The sequence below is a fragment of the Eptesicus fuscus genome, chromosome 9 (genome assembly GCF_027574615.1).
Source record: "Eptesicus fuscus isolate TK198812 chromosome 9, DD_ASM_mEF_20220401, whole genome shotgun sequence".
NCBI lineage: Eukaryota > Metazoa > Chordata > Mammalia > Chiroptera > Vespertilionidae > Eptesicus > Eptesicus fuscus.
In genome coordinates this window covers 33,887,491-33,902,605 of record NC_072481.1, presented here as the reverse complement: position 1 = coordinate 33,902,605, position 15,115 = coordinate 33,887,491, and the positions used below count along the sequence as shown (strand labels likewise).

Sequence of the window (15,115 nt, the reverse complement as noted above, 5' to 3'; positions counted from 1 at the left end):
CCTCCTGCACTTGCCCTGGAGCCTGCAACCAAGGTACGTGCCCTTGACCGGAATTGAACCCAGAACCCTTCAGTCCACAGGCTGACGCTCTATCCACTGAACCAAACCAACCAGTCATGCCTAAATTTTTAACCTAACCTACACTGTTAACTGATTCATACTCAAATACAGACATACTGTTTTATATATGTACCTTGCAATGGCTCTCAAAAAAGACATGCAATAAATACAATAAACATATAATTATTTTTCAGCTTTTGTTTCTTCTTATTCCATATGTCCAACTTCATTTTTTTAAAATAATTTATCAGATAGGAGTGCTCTTTAATCACTTAGCTATTTCAAAAATATATGATGGTTCCCCCTCATCTGTAGAATAAAGTAAAACTGGTTACAAAACACATCAGAACCTTCAAATCTAAGCCCCAAAATACCTTCTTCTACTACCTTCTTTTCCTTACATTCACCTGTACACATCCTCAAAAGACCCTCTTCCTTTTCTAAGCCATTTCCTCTGCCTCAAAGGCCTTTCTTACCATTGCTATCTAGTAACTCACTAATGACTCTTAAAGGCCCAGCCAAATTTAATCTCCTCTGACCCACCTTGAGCTTCTTTTACCTATGCTCTTATAGTGGTTTGTACCTAACCTCTATTATCACACTTAGTACATTATATTATAAACTAGAGGCTGGGTGCATGAAAATTCATGCATTGGAGGGGGGTCCCTAAGCCCGGCCTGCGCCCTCTCACAGTCTGGGAGCCCTCAGGGGCAGGAGGCGACCCAGCAATCAGGGGAAGGCGACGCCCCATCACACCTCTGCTGCTCCACTGCTGGCAACACAAGCATCGGCCGGCCTTGTTACCTGAGCCTCAGGCAGCCCTAGGCGGCTGGGCAGCCACCATCTGAAGCTTGCCTGTGCCTTGGGCCGGCCGTGACAGCTAGGGGACTGAGGGGACTGAGGGGACTGGGGGACTCCAGAGGCAACATGCCTGCCGCCCTGGCAGGGCTGAAGGGACTGGGCGCCGCCACCTTGTGGCTGTGGGCACCGCCATCTTTGAGGGTGTGGCAGTAAATTAGCATATTCCCTCCTTATTGGCTGTGGGCGCTGCCATCTTTGAGGGCGGGGCAATCAATTAGCATATTCCCTCCTTATTGGCTGTGGGCACTGCCATCTTTGCGATGGTGTGAGGGTCAATTAGCGTATTTCCTCTTTATTATATAGGACTAGAAGCCCGATGCACAAAGATTCGTGCTAGAATGGGCCTGCCTTTCCCTGGCTGCCAGCATCACCTTTCCACTCCGGCCCAGTCCTGGAGCTGCCTCTTTCTGCTCTGGCTCCGCCTTCCTACCCTGCCCAGAGGCCCTGAGAAACCAGGGGTGGGGTGGAACGCCTGTGTCGTTGCCATGGTGACGACACAAGCATCCCGCCCACCCCTGATCATTCAGCGCCTGTGTATGCAAATTAACCACCGTCTTTGTTGGGTTAATTTGCATATCACTCCTGATTGGCTGGCGGCCAATTTACATGTTTGTCTATTATTAGGTAAGATTGCTGAAGGACAGAGCCAACCCCTCATCTTTCTTTGAGTTTCCACAATTTAATGCAATGCCTAGCACATTCCAAAGAATAATTAAGAAATGATTGATAACTACCATAAGGATTTTAGTACCTGGGAAAAACTACTAGGAAGTGTGCCTGAGGTTGACAGAAAGAAAGGACTTGATCTTTTAACATACTGTGAAAAGTTGCACTCTCTATTCAACCTATGACTAAATATTAATACTAGCCTCAAACTAATCTATTGATAAAATGCCCTTTGTTAGATTAAAATACTCAAAATTTCTATTCATGATTTTTATAGTGTGTAGACTAAGACTGATCTGACATTTAAAATTTCCATTATATGGAAAAAATCTTTACTGCTTTAGCATGTCACTGTGGCATATACCTTTCTTGTGTTTTTAAGTTTATATATTTCTTTTATACCCTATATTATGGGCTATTCTTACTCTTCAGGAAGGCAGAATAACTGCTTCACTTCAACACAGTAGCTTGAGTAACTACAATAGTTTGAAAAAGTCTTATAATTAAGTATTTTTTTAAAATGCCACTCATTCTGAATGCCTTATTGTATTATTATACATATTACAGGTATATAGTAAAATATATAAATCATATAGTTTGTACATAAAGATATGCTGGCCTAAAAAGCAGTTTTTAGGAATACTGGGAAAAAATATTTTTCTTTTCCTTTAATTAAAAATGTTCAACCCGGCTGGCGTGGCTCAGTGGTTGAATGTTGACCTATGAACCAGGAAGTCACTGGTTCAATTCCTGGTCAGGGCACATGCAGGGGTTTCAGGCTCGATCCCCAGTGGGGGGCGTGCAGGAGGCAGCTGATCAATGATTCTCTCTCATCATTGATGTTTCTCTCTCTCCCTCTCCCTTCCTCTCTGAAATCAATAAAAATATATTTTAAAAAATGTTCAAAGGCAGGAATAGGAAAAATGTTAACTATTTCCATTCTCAAATATTCTAGTCTAATTTCCCATTCTCTCCTAAACTCCAAAGAAAAACATTGGACTTCACATATGTAATGATATATAGTATTTATAATTAGATATAACTTGATCTCTACTTTTACTGTAAATCTAATAAAATTTAACTTGAAAGGATCATTTAAGAAAATGTCTAGGACATAATGCTAATTCTTAAAAGCTGAACACAAAGACTGAACACAAATATAAAGCCATTTATGTATATTCATAGAAAATACAGCAAAAATGAAATTGTGGAGTTTTTCTTTTTATTTATTTTTCTATATTTTACAAGATTACTGTATTTTACAAGATTACTCTGGACATATATTACTTTTTTTTTTTTTACATATTACTTTTATAATCCGAAAATGTCAAAAATTATAATTTCCACAGCAATATCAGTATCCAGATATACTTGGCTATTTTATTTTGGTACAGATTTGCTTATCTTGAGATTAAGTAAAGGCAGCAAATGCATTATCTCCCTCCCCCTATGACTAGGACAGTGGCAGGTACTCCTAGCAAACAGTATCTTCTACTAAACTAGGGTAATTATCTCTTTCCCTTATGATAGATAACCTTTCGGGAAAATCCTCTCCTGAATCAGTGCATGATCTCAGCACTATCAAATGTCATCCCATCAAGTGAGTGACAGAAGACATTTGCCGATGCCTTTGTAGTTAGATCCTATTTTATTTCTTCTTCTTTTTTTCCAAAACATTTCTTCATTAATTTTGTTTAGAGTTACTTTCTTATTCATCATTCCTTTTCCAGTGTATCTGAGAGTTGTTTCCATATTGTGTTGTACAGTTATAGAAGTTACACATTTTTTACCTTGCATTTTCTTCGTGTAACATTTATTTCATTCTTTTGTAGTTTATATTTTGGCTCCTGTCTTGCACTATTAATATCAATGAATTCTCTCTTAAAAGAGACCTTTGTGTTTAAGGTGAACTTAAGACACGGGGGTTTAGAATAGGTTGACACTGACAAGCTGATGGGCTTTGAAGATTTATTTTTCAGATGATATTATCACAATTCGTAAACATTAAATAGTGTTTATAAAACTGGGCTTCATTTTTTAAGTCTCCTGCCCCTTTTATCTTAGCTGTTTTGCTATTCTGATAATTTAGAAAAGTGAAATGATGTAACTAAACACATTAATGAAATTCATAATGCCTTTACTTTTCCCCCCTAACCCACCTCCCCTGCCCCGTTCTAAATGAAATTAAGCTAGATTCATCACTAAAAACTTGCCTGGGCAAAACTTGCCTCAGCAAAAATAATTTTACAAATTGAATTAAAGGTTCCTACAAATTTTGTCTATAAGAGAAGAATCCTATATGATCTAAAATGACCACTCACATAGATAATTTTTCTTTTTTTCTATTATACAAATTGTATGTAAATATTCTCCTGCTGTACAAAAAAAAATTTAACAGTACAGTTAATTGCATGTTCCCTTGATCATTCCTCCTATCCTACTCCCTTTCCTAAAAGTAACACTGGTCAGTAGTTATGCTCTATTTTCCATGATCATGCTCTACAGCAAAAGGAAGGACAATAGCACTTAGAGAATGGCAAGGATGAAGTGAAAAGACTACTAAAATACAGTGCCAAGGTTTGTTTTAGAAAATACCAAAGCTAGCCATAGCCAAGGTTCCTCATCCAGGAATGAAGGGATCCTTGAGCTGGGATCTTGGCTTTATTTAAAAAGAAATTTCAAGGAAACTGTCTTGTTTTCTATAAATTATATAAGTTACTGAACATGATAAACTCATCCCCATTCCTCCACACCCCATAAAGTACTACAGGGGTACAGAAAATAAAATTTAAAAAAATACATAAAAACTCGTAGTTATATTAAAGAGTAAAATTATTCATTTTTCAACCTAAGTCAGTTGTATAACTGAAAAAAGTAACTTAAGTACTAAACCTATGAAATATTATCAACATGAATATGTTTGCATTTGCTTCATATAAAATACAGAGTATAAAATCAACAAAAAGGACAATAATTTATGGATAATACACTTATTTATATTTAACTGGTTAAAAAATTCTAGACTAAACCAAAACTAAAAATAATTAAATACATTCATTATGTTGGCCTAATTCTCAAAACAAACGTTACAGAAGTATTCTTAATATAAAAAAGTACCAATTGTATAGCAAGATGTTTAAGTCAAGGAACAGAAAGGGAGTCTATTAAACTAGGGTGGGTGTTAGAAAATCTCACTAACAGCTTGACTTTATTTCCCAATCATATGCTTCCCAGCATGTTCTAAGAGCGTTATCACTAGAAAAAGAATGTTGAGCTCATGTATCTAATTTTATTTCCACCCAAAATAAGTCAATTTCTGAATTAAAATTAAAAAAAAAAAAACATGGACAGTTACTATGAATTATTGAACTTTTACTGATAAAGTATAAATAATTAAGAGCCTCTTTTGCATGAGGGTAATACGAACACTGTGAAAAAGTCTGACTCTTCATGATGTACTGTGCTACCAAACCTATCTGTAGATTCTGAGTGGGTCTTGACCTGTTTTTAATTTCATGCACAAAATTGAGGTTTATCGATTTCTGTTGCCAATAGCTTCCTTAAAATTACATCCATTTAACAATGTTTTTAAAAAATTAATTTTAGAGAGAGGAAAGGAGAAAGAGACAGAGAGATCAATGTGAGAGAGAAACATTGATCGGCTGCCCCCCTGACCAGGTAGCTCAGTTGGTTGGAGCATTGTGCTATTCACCAAAAAAGGTTGCAGGTTCGATTCCCAGTAAGGGCACATACCTAGGTTTCAATCCCTGGCCAGGGCGCATACCAGAGGCAACAGATCAATGTCTGTCTGTCTGTCTCTCTCTCTCTCTCCCTCCCTCCCTTCCTCCCTCCTCCCTCTTCCCCTCGCCCTCCCTCTGTCCCTCTCTCTCCCTCCCTTCTCTCTATAATCAATGAACATATGCTCAGGATTAAAAATAATAATATTAAAAATAAAGTTAGTTTAGGAAGAAAGGCAAGAGGATGGGGTAAGCACTTAAATTTTTACATGTTGGGTGATACGAGTGGCAGTAGTGAGAAAGAAAAGTACTGGCAGAAATAGGAAAGTTCAAAATTGAAGCCTTTTCCCCCCCAACAAGATGGAACTCATTTTAGACATAGTGACCTTGAAATGATAAACACCAAAATGCCTAAGTTGAGAGATGATTCTGGTACTCAGGAGAACAGAGGGCTGGATAAATACTTGGGAGTCATCAGTATATGGATGGTAAGGGGTATACTATTAGAAAAAGAAGGAAGTGGGGGAGGAAAAAGTATGTCAGTTCCTGACAAAGACAACAGAAGCAAAGGGTCAGAGAGGTAGGAGAATATCTAGGAGAGTGAATCCAAGAAAGCAGTAACCAGTGGATATGACCTTAAAATTGTTGCTGGTCCTGAGCAGAACAATTAAAGCACAGCAGACTAAACAGGATTACTGAAAGGCTAGAAAGGGGGGAAAAATGGCCACACACAGCAACAAAAATAGAAAAAAGTAGGTTGGCAGCTAAAGTGACAGCAATAGCAAAAATAAAGGAATAAATAAAGGTATTTTCAAATTGGTGAGTTCTAAGTGCAGATAGTCCGATGTGGAGCTTGACAATGAAGGGAGGGTAATAAGGAGACGACAGTACAATACGTAATAATACTACTAATCAGAACATCTACTTAACTTCTACCTGGTGCCAATTATTCTGGGAGACACTTTACCTGCATTATCTCCTTTTATTCTTACAGCAACTCTAAATGTTTGGTATTTTTATTATCCCATGTTACAGAAGAGAAAACTCACGTATAGAGTAGTTAAGTTATTTACTTAGGATCAAAAACCTAGGAAGAACCAAAAAAAATGTGGGTCTACCTCTCCTCTTAACAACAACAACAAAAGCCCAAACATTTGAGATTCAATGACCTTTTATATAGCTTTTCCCCCTTGGATCACTTTGGGCCTAATTTCTCCACAGAATTTGATAAACTAACAGTGTACCTCACATGTGTTAAGAGTGGTCATCTCATTAAATTAAATTTGAAGTTGGCTTGGTTTTCAAGAAAAAAATCTTGAACTGAAAGTTTTCAATATGTAGTTCATGGGATTACAGATAGGAAACAAATATTTAATTATATAGTAGATTTTCTAATTTTACTGAATTAGGAAGACTGTATAAATCCAAAACAGACAAAAATAGTCTTTTGGCACATTGGTCACACATTAAAGAGGCTTTGAAAGTTTGGTTTAAGATATGAGCTCATATAATGATTATCTGTGACTCTACATATGGAGAAAAGCAAGAACACTCAGAAAAGTCAAGTTTGGATTTTGGATTAGGCAGATACTCACTGATAGGTAAAAATTCCCTACTTCTCCCCTGAGGCCTTCATGTTGGCATTTCTCATTAGCATCTTCATTAGAAAAGTTGGGTCATAAAGAAGCAGAGTTCACTTTTTTTATTCTGCTACTGATAAATAAATAGCTCCAGTAAACTGCCTTTTGCCAGAGAAATTAAAAAATAAGAACTAGGAGTTGTAATTACTTACAGATTTTAATTATCCATGTTATCACTAGTCTGTACCTCATTACCAATGGGTAAATCAGAGTTAATTCAATAGGTAATGAACTTTACATATTACCACTTCTAATAAGTTGTCTTGTGCTTCAGAAAATTGAAAACGATCATTAAAATGAAAAGTTTTAATTATTTCTACATGTCAAATATCCATGTCATCTTAGTCTAGTGTCTCATTACCATGGATAATACCTGTATTGGAATAGAATAAGTAATGAATCTACTAATGCAAAGTTAGGGCAAGAGAGATAGAAATATCAATGATGAGAGAGAATCACTGATCAGCTGTCTCCTGCATGCCCTCTACTGGGGATGGAGCCTGCAACCTAAGCATGTGCCCTGACCAGGAATGGAACCAGTGACCTCTTGGTTCATGGGTAGATGCTTAACCATTGAGCTACATGGGTTAGGCTACTAATGCAAAGTTTTAATCCACCGTTCTTTTTCAGTGAACTTATGTTTGACCATTACAAACAACTTGGTCTGTTCCAGCCATGCTCCAAAGATGCCTTTTATTTATAGCACCCAATGCAAAAATTCAACAATTTAGACTTCCTATGCTAATCATACATCTGGATTTAACAAAACTTAAGATTTAACATATACCTTACCGTCACCACTAAGTAATGAAGGATAAGCAAATCATGAAGAAATTTTGACTGACAACAAAACTACAATGGTAAGAAATCAAATATTCAAGGACTAGAGACCTGGTTCAGGAATTCATGCACCAGTGGGGTCCCTCAGCCTGGCCTGCGGGATCAAGCCAAAATCAGCTCTCTGGCATCCCCCAAGGGGTCCCAGATTGAGAGAGGGCGCAGGCCAGGCGAAGGGACCCCACCGGTGCACAATCGGGGCTGGGGAGGGACACAGGAGGTTGGCCAGCAGGGGAGGAACCGTGGAAGGGCTCCAGGGCATGTCCGGCCTGTTTCGCTCAGTCCCGCTCAGTCCCAATCGGCCAGACCCCAGCAGCAAGTATTTTGCGTCTGCCCCCTGGTGGTCACTGCACATCATAGCGAGCGGTTGAGCGGCCTTAGCATATCATTAGCATATTACGCTTGATTGATTGGACGACCAGACAACTGGACAATTAGCATATTAGGCTTTTATTATAGAGGGTAGCCCATTTAGCCTAAAAGGAACAAAATCTTAGTTCAAACTGGCTATTTCAATTCACATCCTCAAAAGATCTAATAGGGAAAACCAACATGTAGACAGATACAAATAAAATATTATCTATCATAAAAAAACTTTGTACTTTGAAACATTATCTGGTTAACTTTAGAAACTGTCCAAGATTATATCAGAAACTATATCTATTTCTTCAGATTGAGAACACTTTTGTAGATTGTTTTATCTTATATCCTTAAACTATTTTAGCAATAACTGTTGAAGTCTACGACGCTTTTGCATTTCTTAATAAGCTCAAAAATAATGTAATTGAGGTAACCCCTCATTCTCATTACCCCAAAGAGAAAAAACATTAGTGATGATCTCTTGACTTCTGCATCATGTTTGGGAAAATCCCAGTGCATATAATAAATGTAGGCTTCCAATATGAACATCAACTTCCAACAAGAAGTCTCTCTGGGCCCTGGCCGGGTAACTCAGTTGGTTAGAGAATCGTCTTAATAAACCAAGGTTGCAGGTTCAATCCCCAGTCAGGGCACAGACAAGAATCAACCAATGAGTGCATAAATAAATAGAACAACAAAAATCAATGTTTTCCCCTCTCTCTCTCTCCTTCTCTCTCCCACGTCTAAAATAAATAAATAAATAAATAAATAAATAAATAAATAAATAAATAAATAAGAGAAGTCTCTGTGGCCTCTTCGTCAATCCCTCCATAAATCATTCTCCCCACCCTATCAGAGCCCACCTGGTAAAAATCTCTGGTGAATGTCCCACATCAGAACAAATCAATGAATCTAACCATTTAGAGCTTTTACCTATTTAAAACTGAGATAAACAGGGAAATCCAACATTCAAGTAACATGTTAAGAAATGCCTATCTATGAGCTGTTACTGGCAACTGCTACCAGTGTTTTCACACCCAACCTCCTGTATGTACTGGTGCAGCATTCAGGAAATGATGCCCCAGTAACATGGTCACATGCAATGCTTACTGTTCTCACTGCAACACTGCCCAATTTTCTGTATTTTTAATGTTTGAAATACCCCTTTTTGTGCCATTTCCCAATCAGAAACTGAGGTTTGTCTTTTCTATTTTATTTGTAAAATGAAATTACTTAACATAGCATTTACTGAAAATGAATTAAATCTCTTTATGACAGTTTAAGATATTGTGGCTACTAAGCAACTTATAAAAATACTATTTTAAATTATTCCATGTAATTTCCCACCCTACCAGTATTATGCAAAACACTCCTTTAAAATACTAGGTCTCCTAGCTAACAAAATCTCACATCTTTGAAAAAGCAATTTGCGTTTTCAAGATGATGACGATGTTGATGACAATTTCACTCGTTTAATTTTATTGGTGTAATAATATTTATATCGTAAGTCATTAAAACTTATCTTTAATAGTATAATATGCACTTAAATATAATCTTTAAAATCCTTTCAAAACTAGAAATTTATGCTGAAAAATACTGCTTTCTCATTGCAGTGTGATCTCTGCAGGCCAGAATTCAGAGAAAAACAATCATTTTATAAAGGACAACTATTTATATCACATATATAATAGGCATTACTTGATCTATTCACCAACACCACAACCATCACATAGTAAATGACCCTATACACTTAAAATATATTCTCCTATATCAGAAATGGAATACTGAATTTCATAGCTCACATACCTGAACCTCGCTTGTCCTCTGTTTAAGAGTATCTTCTTTCTCCTTAAGGTCCTGTTCCACATTATTCTTTTCCCTAGAAGACCAGCAAACAATGCAAGAATATTTGAGAACATCAGCTACAGCCGGTATGGTTATCCAGCTTCCTAATCCTGAATCGCTTTTTAAATACATAGTGAAACATTCAATTTTTAAATGAAGGGCAGATTTTTCTACCCTCTTTTAATTATTTATGGAACAAATAAATATAAGCTCTGTTTGTTAAAAAAAATCGCTTTCTCACTAAAATGTGGTGAAAAGAGACTAGATTAAAAAAGGAAGAGAAAAATAATCAATGAAACACTCAGGTTTCACTGATCTCACTGTTGCTATGGAAATGCTGTCCAATGAAAATTGCTGGTAAAGAAAAGGAGGGGTTGCATCAGCTTTGTAAGCTTAACCCTTGAGCACCACTGTTAAATCAAATGAAAATGGCTAATAGAAACAGCCAACAATATTAAGGAAAAGGACATTTACTGAAGTGTTAATGTCCCCTTAAATCACTAGTGTGTACCAATTTTAGAATGAAATATAGAGAAAATGGAAAGAATCGCCAATACATGGGCCATTTGCTCTATAAAATACATCTGCTAAAAAAAAAAAAAAAAGCTATTTTAGATCACTGATAATTTCCAACTGATCAAATATATAAACAATGTATACTAAGTGAAAAAAGAATCACAGTAGCATTTATCTTTCTACTCTTCAGATCGAACAAGCTAGGATCCCCTTTTACTTTGAAACATCGTTATCTAAATTCGTACATGATAGAAAAATAAGAAAAAAAATTAATTTGTACATGATCTATCAGAGCTGGATTCTTAATGAATGAATCCTAAGCAATCTTAGGTTCAGAATTACAAAATAAAGCTATTTCTTTTGATGTTATCAATTTAACTGCTGTTTGTACTGAAATCACACACACACACACACACATACACACACACACACACACACACACACGGCCCCCTTCACTTTCTTTTCTACAAAATGAGAGAAAAAGCAATAGGATTCTGCAGTAATACATTTTTGGGTGGGGTAGGGGGAAGGTAAAAGAAGGCAACATGAAGAAGGGAGGATGGCATTCAAGAAATCCTCTAGATTAGTACTGCCAAGTTTCCCCTCAGAGCTTCATGATGGTATTTCAGTTTCATCCCAGACATAACCCAAACATAAGTGCAGGCTCCATTAAACTGTAGCATAAAGGAAAAATGAGACAATTACACCAAAGAAGATGAAGATACTTAAGGGACAACTGCATGCTACATTTATATTTCTCACCTTTTCGAGGTGAGATTTTAAATGTAGACAAAACTCAACTGTTCTGGATATGTAGGTATAATGTTCTTAAGATTTGTATGGCAGAAAAAAGGCACAAGAATAAAGCTATTTGTATACTGTTACTTTTAAACACTTGAGATGGACAAGGAGCTCACTAACCGTTTCTCAGGTGGGTCGCAATGTGGGTCACGATGTCTCGGAGATTTTAAACAGTCCCTTATCATACGAATCATTGTGGCAATCCGTTTCTCCCTTACCTCAACCTACTTATTATGCAAAGGTCATACCCCACTACCAATCCTTATAAAATTAGACAAAGTTGAAAAACAGAAAAACACAGGAAGAAAAATCTAAATATACCCCACAAATTCTGCAAGCTCAATCTTGGAATTTTTCTCTCTCCTCTGTATATGATGAGCAGAAGAGTGTTTTCAGTCCCGCTGCAGCATGTCAGAGATAAGTCACATGAAAAACTAGCCCCCTCCCCCATCCCATATCCTCAGAGGCATTCTACACAAGCACAATATTAATTCAGCTCCTGCTTTCTCATAGTAGATAATAAAAATAGAAAACATTACACAGTATCATAGATCAGCATTACACACACAGTTTGGAGGGGAGTGCTCTATCCAGGGAAGATGGCACCTGTGTGTGTTTGTACTTAATCCTTTCTGCTCCGCTGTTAACTGCTTTATTGGCTGTGTCTGCTCAAGTGTATGTGCATGAAATAGGGCTGCAAGAAGGCAGTAAGTCAACTTAAAGCAGCCAAGACACATGAATGGGAGAGCAAAAGAAAGAAGCTTACTTGGTGAAAAAGAAAAACATTACAAAGGACTCTCAGCTCTAACAAGCAAACACAGTCTATGTTTGGGTAAACTAAAGGAAGCTTAGAAAACACAAATTTCTCTTCAGAATTCTGGGTGTGGGAGGGGTGGGGAAAAGGGCAATATCTACAAACATATTTTGAAAACCATTCCCAAATAAGATATGGGAATCTTTAGGCATTAATTTATCTTAGTACTGAAATCAAATTTAACTTTTGATCTACTTTTATCTAGTAAAATCCTGGTCTCATAATTCCTTTTTATCATAAAAACCAAGTAGTATAACATACACTATTAAACAAAAAACTTTAAAGATGATGGATGCATAACCAATGCAAAGCATTCTGTTTAATATGAGTAATTTAAAATTTTAATTATTTTCAAGATTCTGCACAAAAAATGTTACATGCAGTTTCCTAAGAAGCTCAACATATGTGGATAAGACAGACATAAGATATATTCCAAATAAAGGTATGTGAGCATCTTGCTTAGAGCAGCAGTCGCCAACCTTCTGGACCTCACAGACTACCAGTGGTACTGATTGGCGACCATTGGCTTAGAGCATTACTCATCTTGGATGTCATGACAGGAAAGCTATTACCTTCACCTTAGTAAATTCCAGATAAGGGAAATGTAATGATCCTACACACCCTCTATCTTTGACTCTCTCTCTGGCCCTATTCACTCCAAGATACTGGTACAACCCAAGGAATCCAAGAACACCAAAGCCATAAAGAAAGGCCAGGGATAGAGCTCCATGGTGTTCCAAAGGTTGCCTGTTCTGATTCTGTGGAAACTAGTATCTGAACCAGCAAGAAAAGCAGAGCCCAAGCTAGGCTTTCAAAAGTATAAAGTTGATAACCACATAATCCTACTATGAAGCAGTCAAAAGCTATTCACAAAGACAGTCAGGCTCAGGACCTTGACTTCATGCAGCTCACTTCCATTCACCCAGTCTCTGTTTATGGGGAGAAGGGAGTGAGCCATCTGCACTAATTTTTATATAATACCAACATTTAAGAGAAACAGTATTAAATTACCTTCAAAGTCCTTTCTAGATACAGTTTTATGTCTTTTTTCCTAAACATAAGCACATTTTCCAACTGTAAAACAATAAAAACTAGAAACCAGTTAAAAAATAGAAAGTTATGAAACACATGAAGATATATTTTTCAATCCTAAGACTCATTTATAAAAATCCTTTAGTGCACACTTAACCTTAAATAGCTTAATTATCAATAAATCTCTCTAGTAACCGAACACAAAAAAGCACGCTACTCTGATTATGTAGTTTTCAGTGATGCAAGAGGGTCTATGGAAACAAGTAAAATGGGCTAAAACTGAGAGCTGGATTCTAATCTGACTCTGCTGTGAAATAGGTTTACTGACTCATTTCAGATCACATAAACTTTCATTTTTTTATTTTTCATTTATGCAGACGCTAATATCTCTATCATCTTAAGATCTGCAAGGCAAAATGCACAAAATGACATGTAATTAGGAAAAAAAGTAGACTTTGAGCCTATGCTTTGGTTGCTTTTTACTTATACTAAAATTATTTCTAATTTTAAATAACACCAATGGAGTAATTTTTAAATTTGTTAAAAGGAATTATGAGTTACAAAAAAGTTTAGAAAATAATCTGCGACACGATTGTAGAATATGTAATCACTGAAATCTCTACTCCATAATCTTGTCTAAATATTCAAAATAATCCAAGGACTCTCTACTATTAGCAACTCATTAAATGGTTTCAAAGCATAACATCTGGCTGTGAAAACCAGCGGGGATTCTGTCCACCAGGGAGAATCCGGAGTCTGCTAGAAACCCGGGTGCCCTCTTAAAAGGCCAGCACATTCACCCTGGGCTCCGGTGAAGGGGGGGGGCAGATCAGAGAGGACTGAAGTTAAGTGAGGACTGGGTTGTGCAACTCCAAGGAAAGATTTAAAGGGACAGCCACCAGGTACCTGTGCTAAGTCCCTCTCCCACTCCGTCAACAGATGCCATCTTCCCTGGATAGAGCCCTTCCCTCCAAACTGAATCAGCCTGGAGAAATGCAATAGCCTCACCCTCCCACCCAGACTTTTATGTGAAACTGAATTAAATTGCCTCCTTATCACCAAACTAGAGGCCCGGTGCATGAAATTCATGCACTGGGGGGGAGAGAGGGGAGTGTCCCTCAGCCCAGCCTGCACCCTCTCCAATCTGGGACATCCCTCTCACAATCCAGGACTGCTGGCTCCCAACTGCTCACCTGCCTGCCTTCCTGATTGCCCCTAACCGCTTCTGCCTGCCAGCCTGATCACCCCCTAACCACTCCCCTGCCAGCCTGATTGATGCTAACTGCTCCCCTGCCAGCCTGTTTGCCCCTAACTGCCCTCCCCTGCAGGCCTGGTCATCCCCTAACTGCCCTCCCCTGCAGGCCTGGTCCCCCCAACTGCCCTTCCCTGCAGGCCTGGTCACCCCCAACTTCCCTCCTCTGCCGGCTTGGTCACCCCTAACTGCCCACCCCTGCAGGCTTGATCGCCCCCAACTGCCCTCCCTTGCAGGCCTGGTCCCTCCTACCTGCCCTCCCCTGCTGGCCATCTTGTGGTGGCCATCTTGTGTCCACATGGAGGCAGCCATCTTTGACCACATGGGGGCAGCCATCTTGTGTATTGGAGTGATGGTCAATCTGCATATTACTCTTTTATTAGATAGGGTAGAGGCCTAGTGCATGGGTGGGGGCTGGCTGGTTTGCCCTGAAGGGTGTCCTGGATCAATGTGAGGGTTCCCTTGGGGCGTGGGGTGGCCTGGGCGAGGGACCTGTGGTGGTTTACAGGCTGGCCATGCCCCCTGGTGACCCAAGCGGAGGCCCTGGTATCTGGGATATATTTATCTTCTACAATTGAAACTTTGTAGCCTGGAGCGGAGTCAAGCCTTCTGCTTGCTCCATGGCGGCAGCCATTTCTGTTGGGACTTATGTATCTTCTATAATTGAAACTTTGTAGCCTTAAGCGGAGGCCTG

At 38.3% G+C, this 15,115-nt stretch overlaps 1 protein-coding gene across 4 annotated transcripts in view; it reads right to left on the bottom strand.

Moving 5' to 3' along the window:
- EPS15 (epidermal growth factor receptor pathway substrate 15) overlaps window positions 1-15,115 on the bottom strand; it is a 118,352-nt gene that overhangs the window by 43,932 nt on the left and 59,305 nt on the right. For all 4 annotated transcript variants that reach the window (XM_054720576.1, XM_054720577.1, XM_054720574.1 and 1 more), the window contains one exon: window positions 9,968-10,040. In XM_054720576.1, the coding sequence (XP_054576551.1) occupies window positions 9,968-10,040 (73 nt within the window). The remainder of the gene's footprint in view (window positions 1-9,967; window positions 10,041-15,115) is intronic.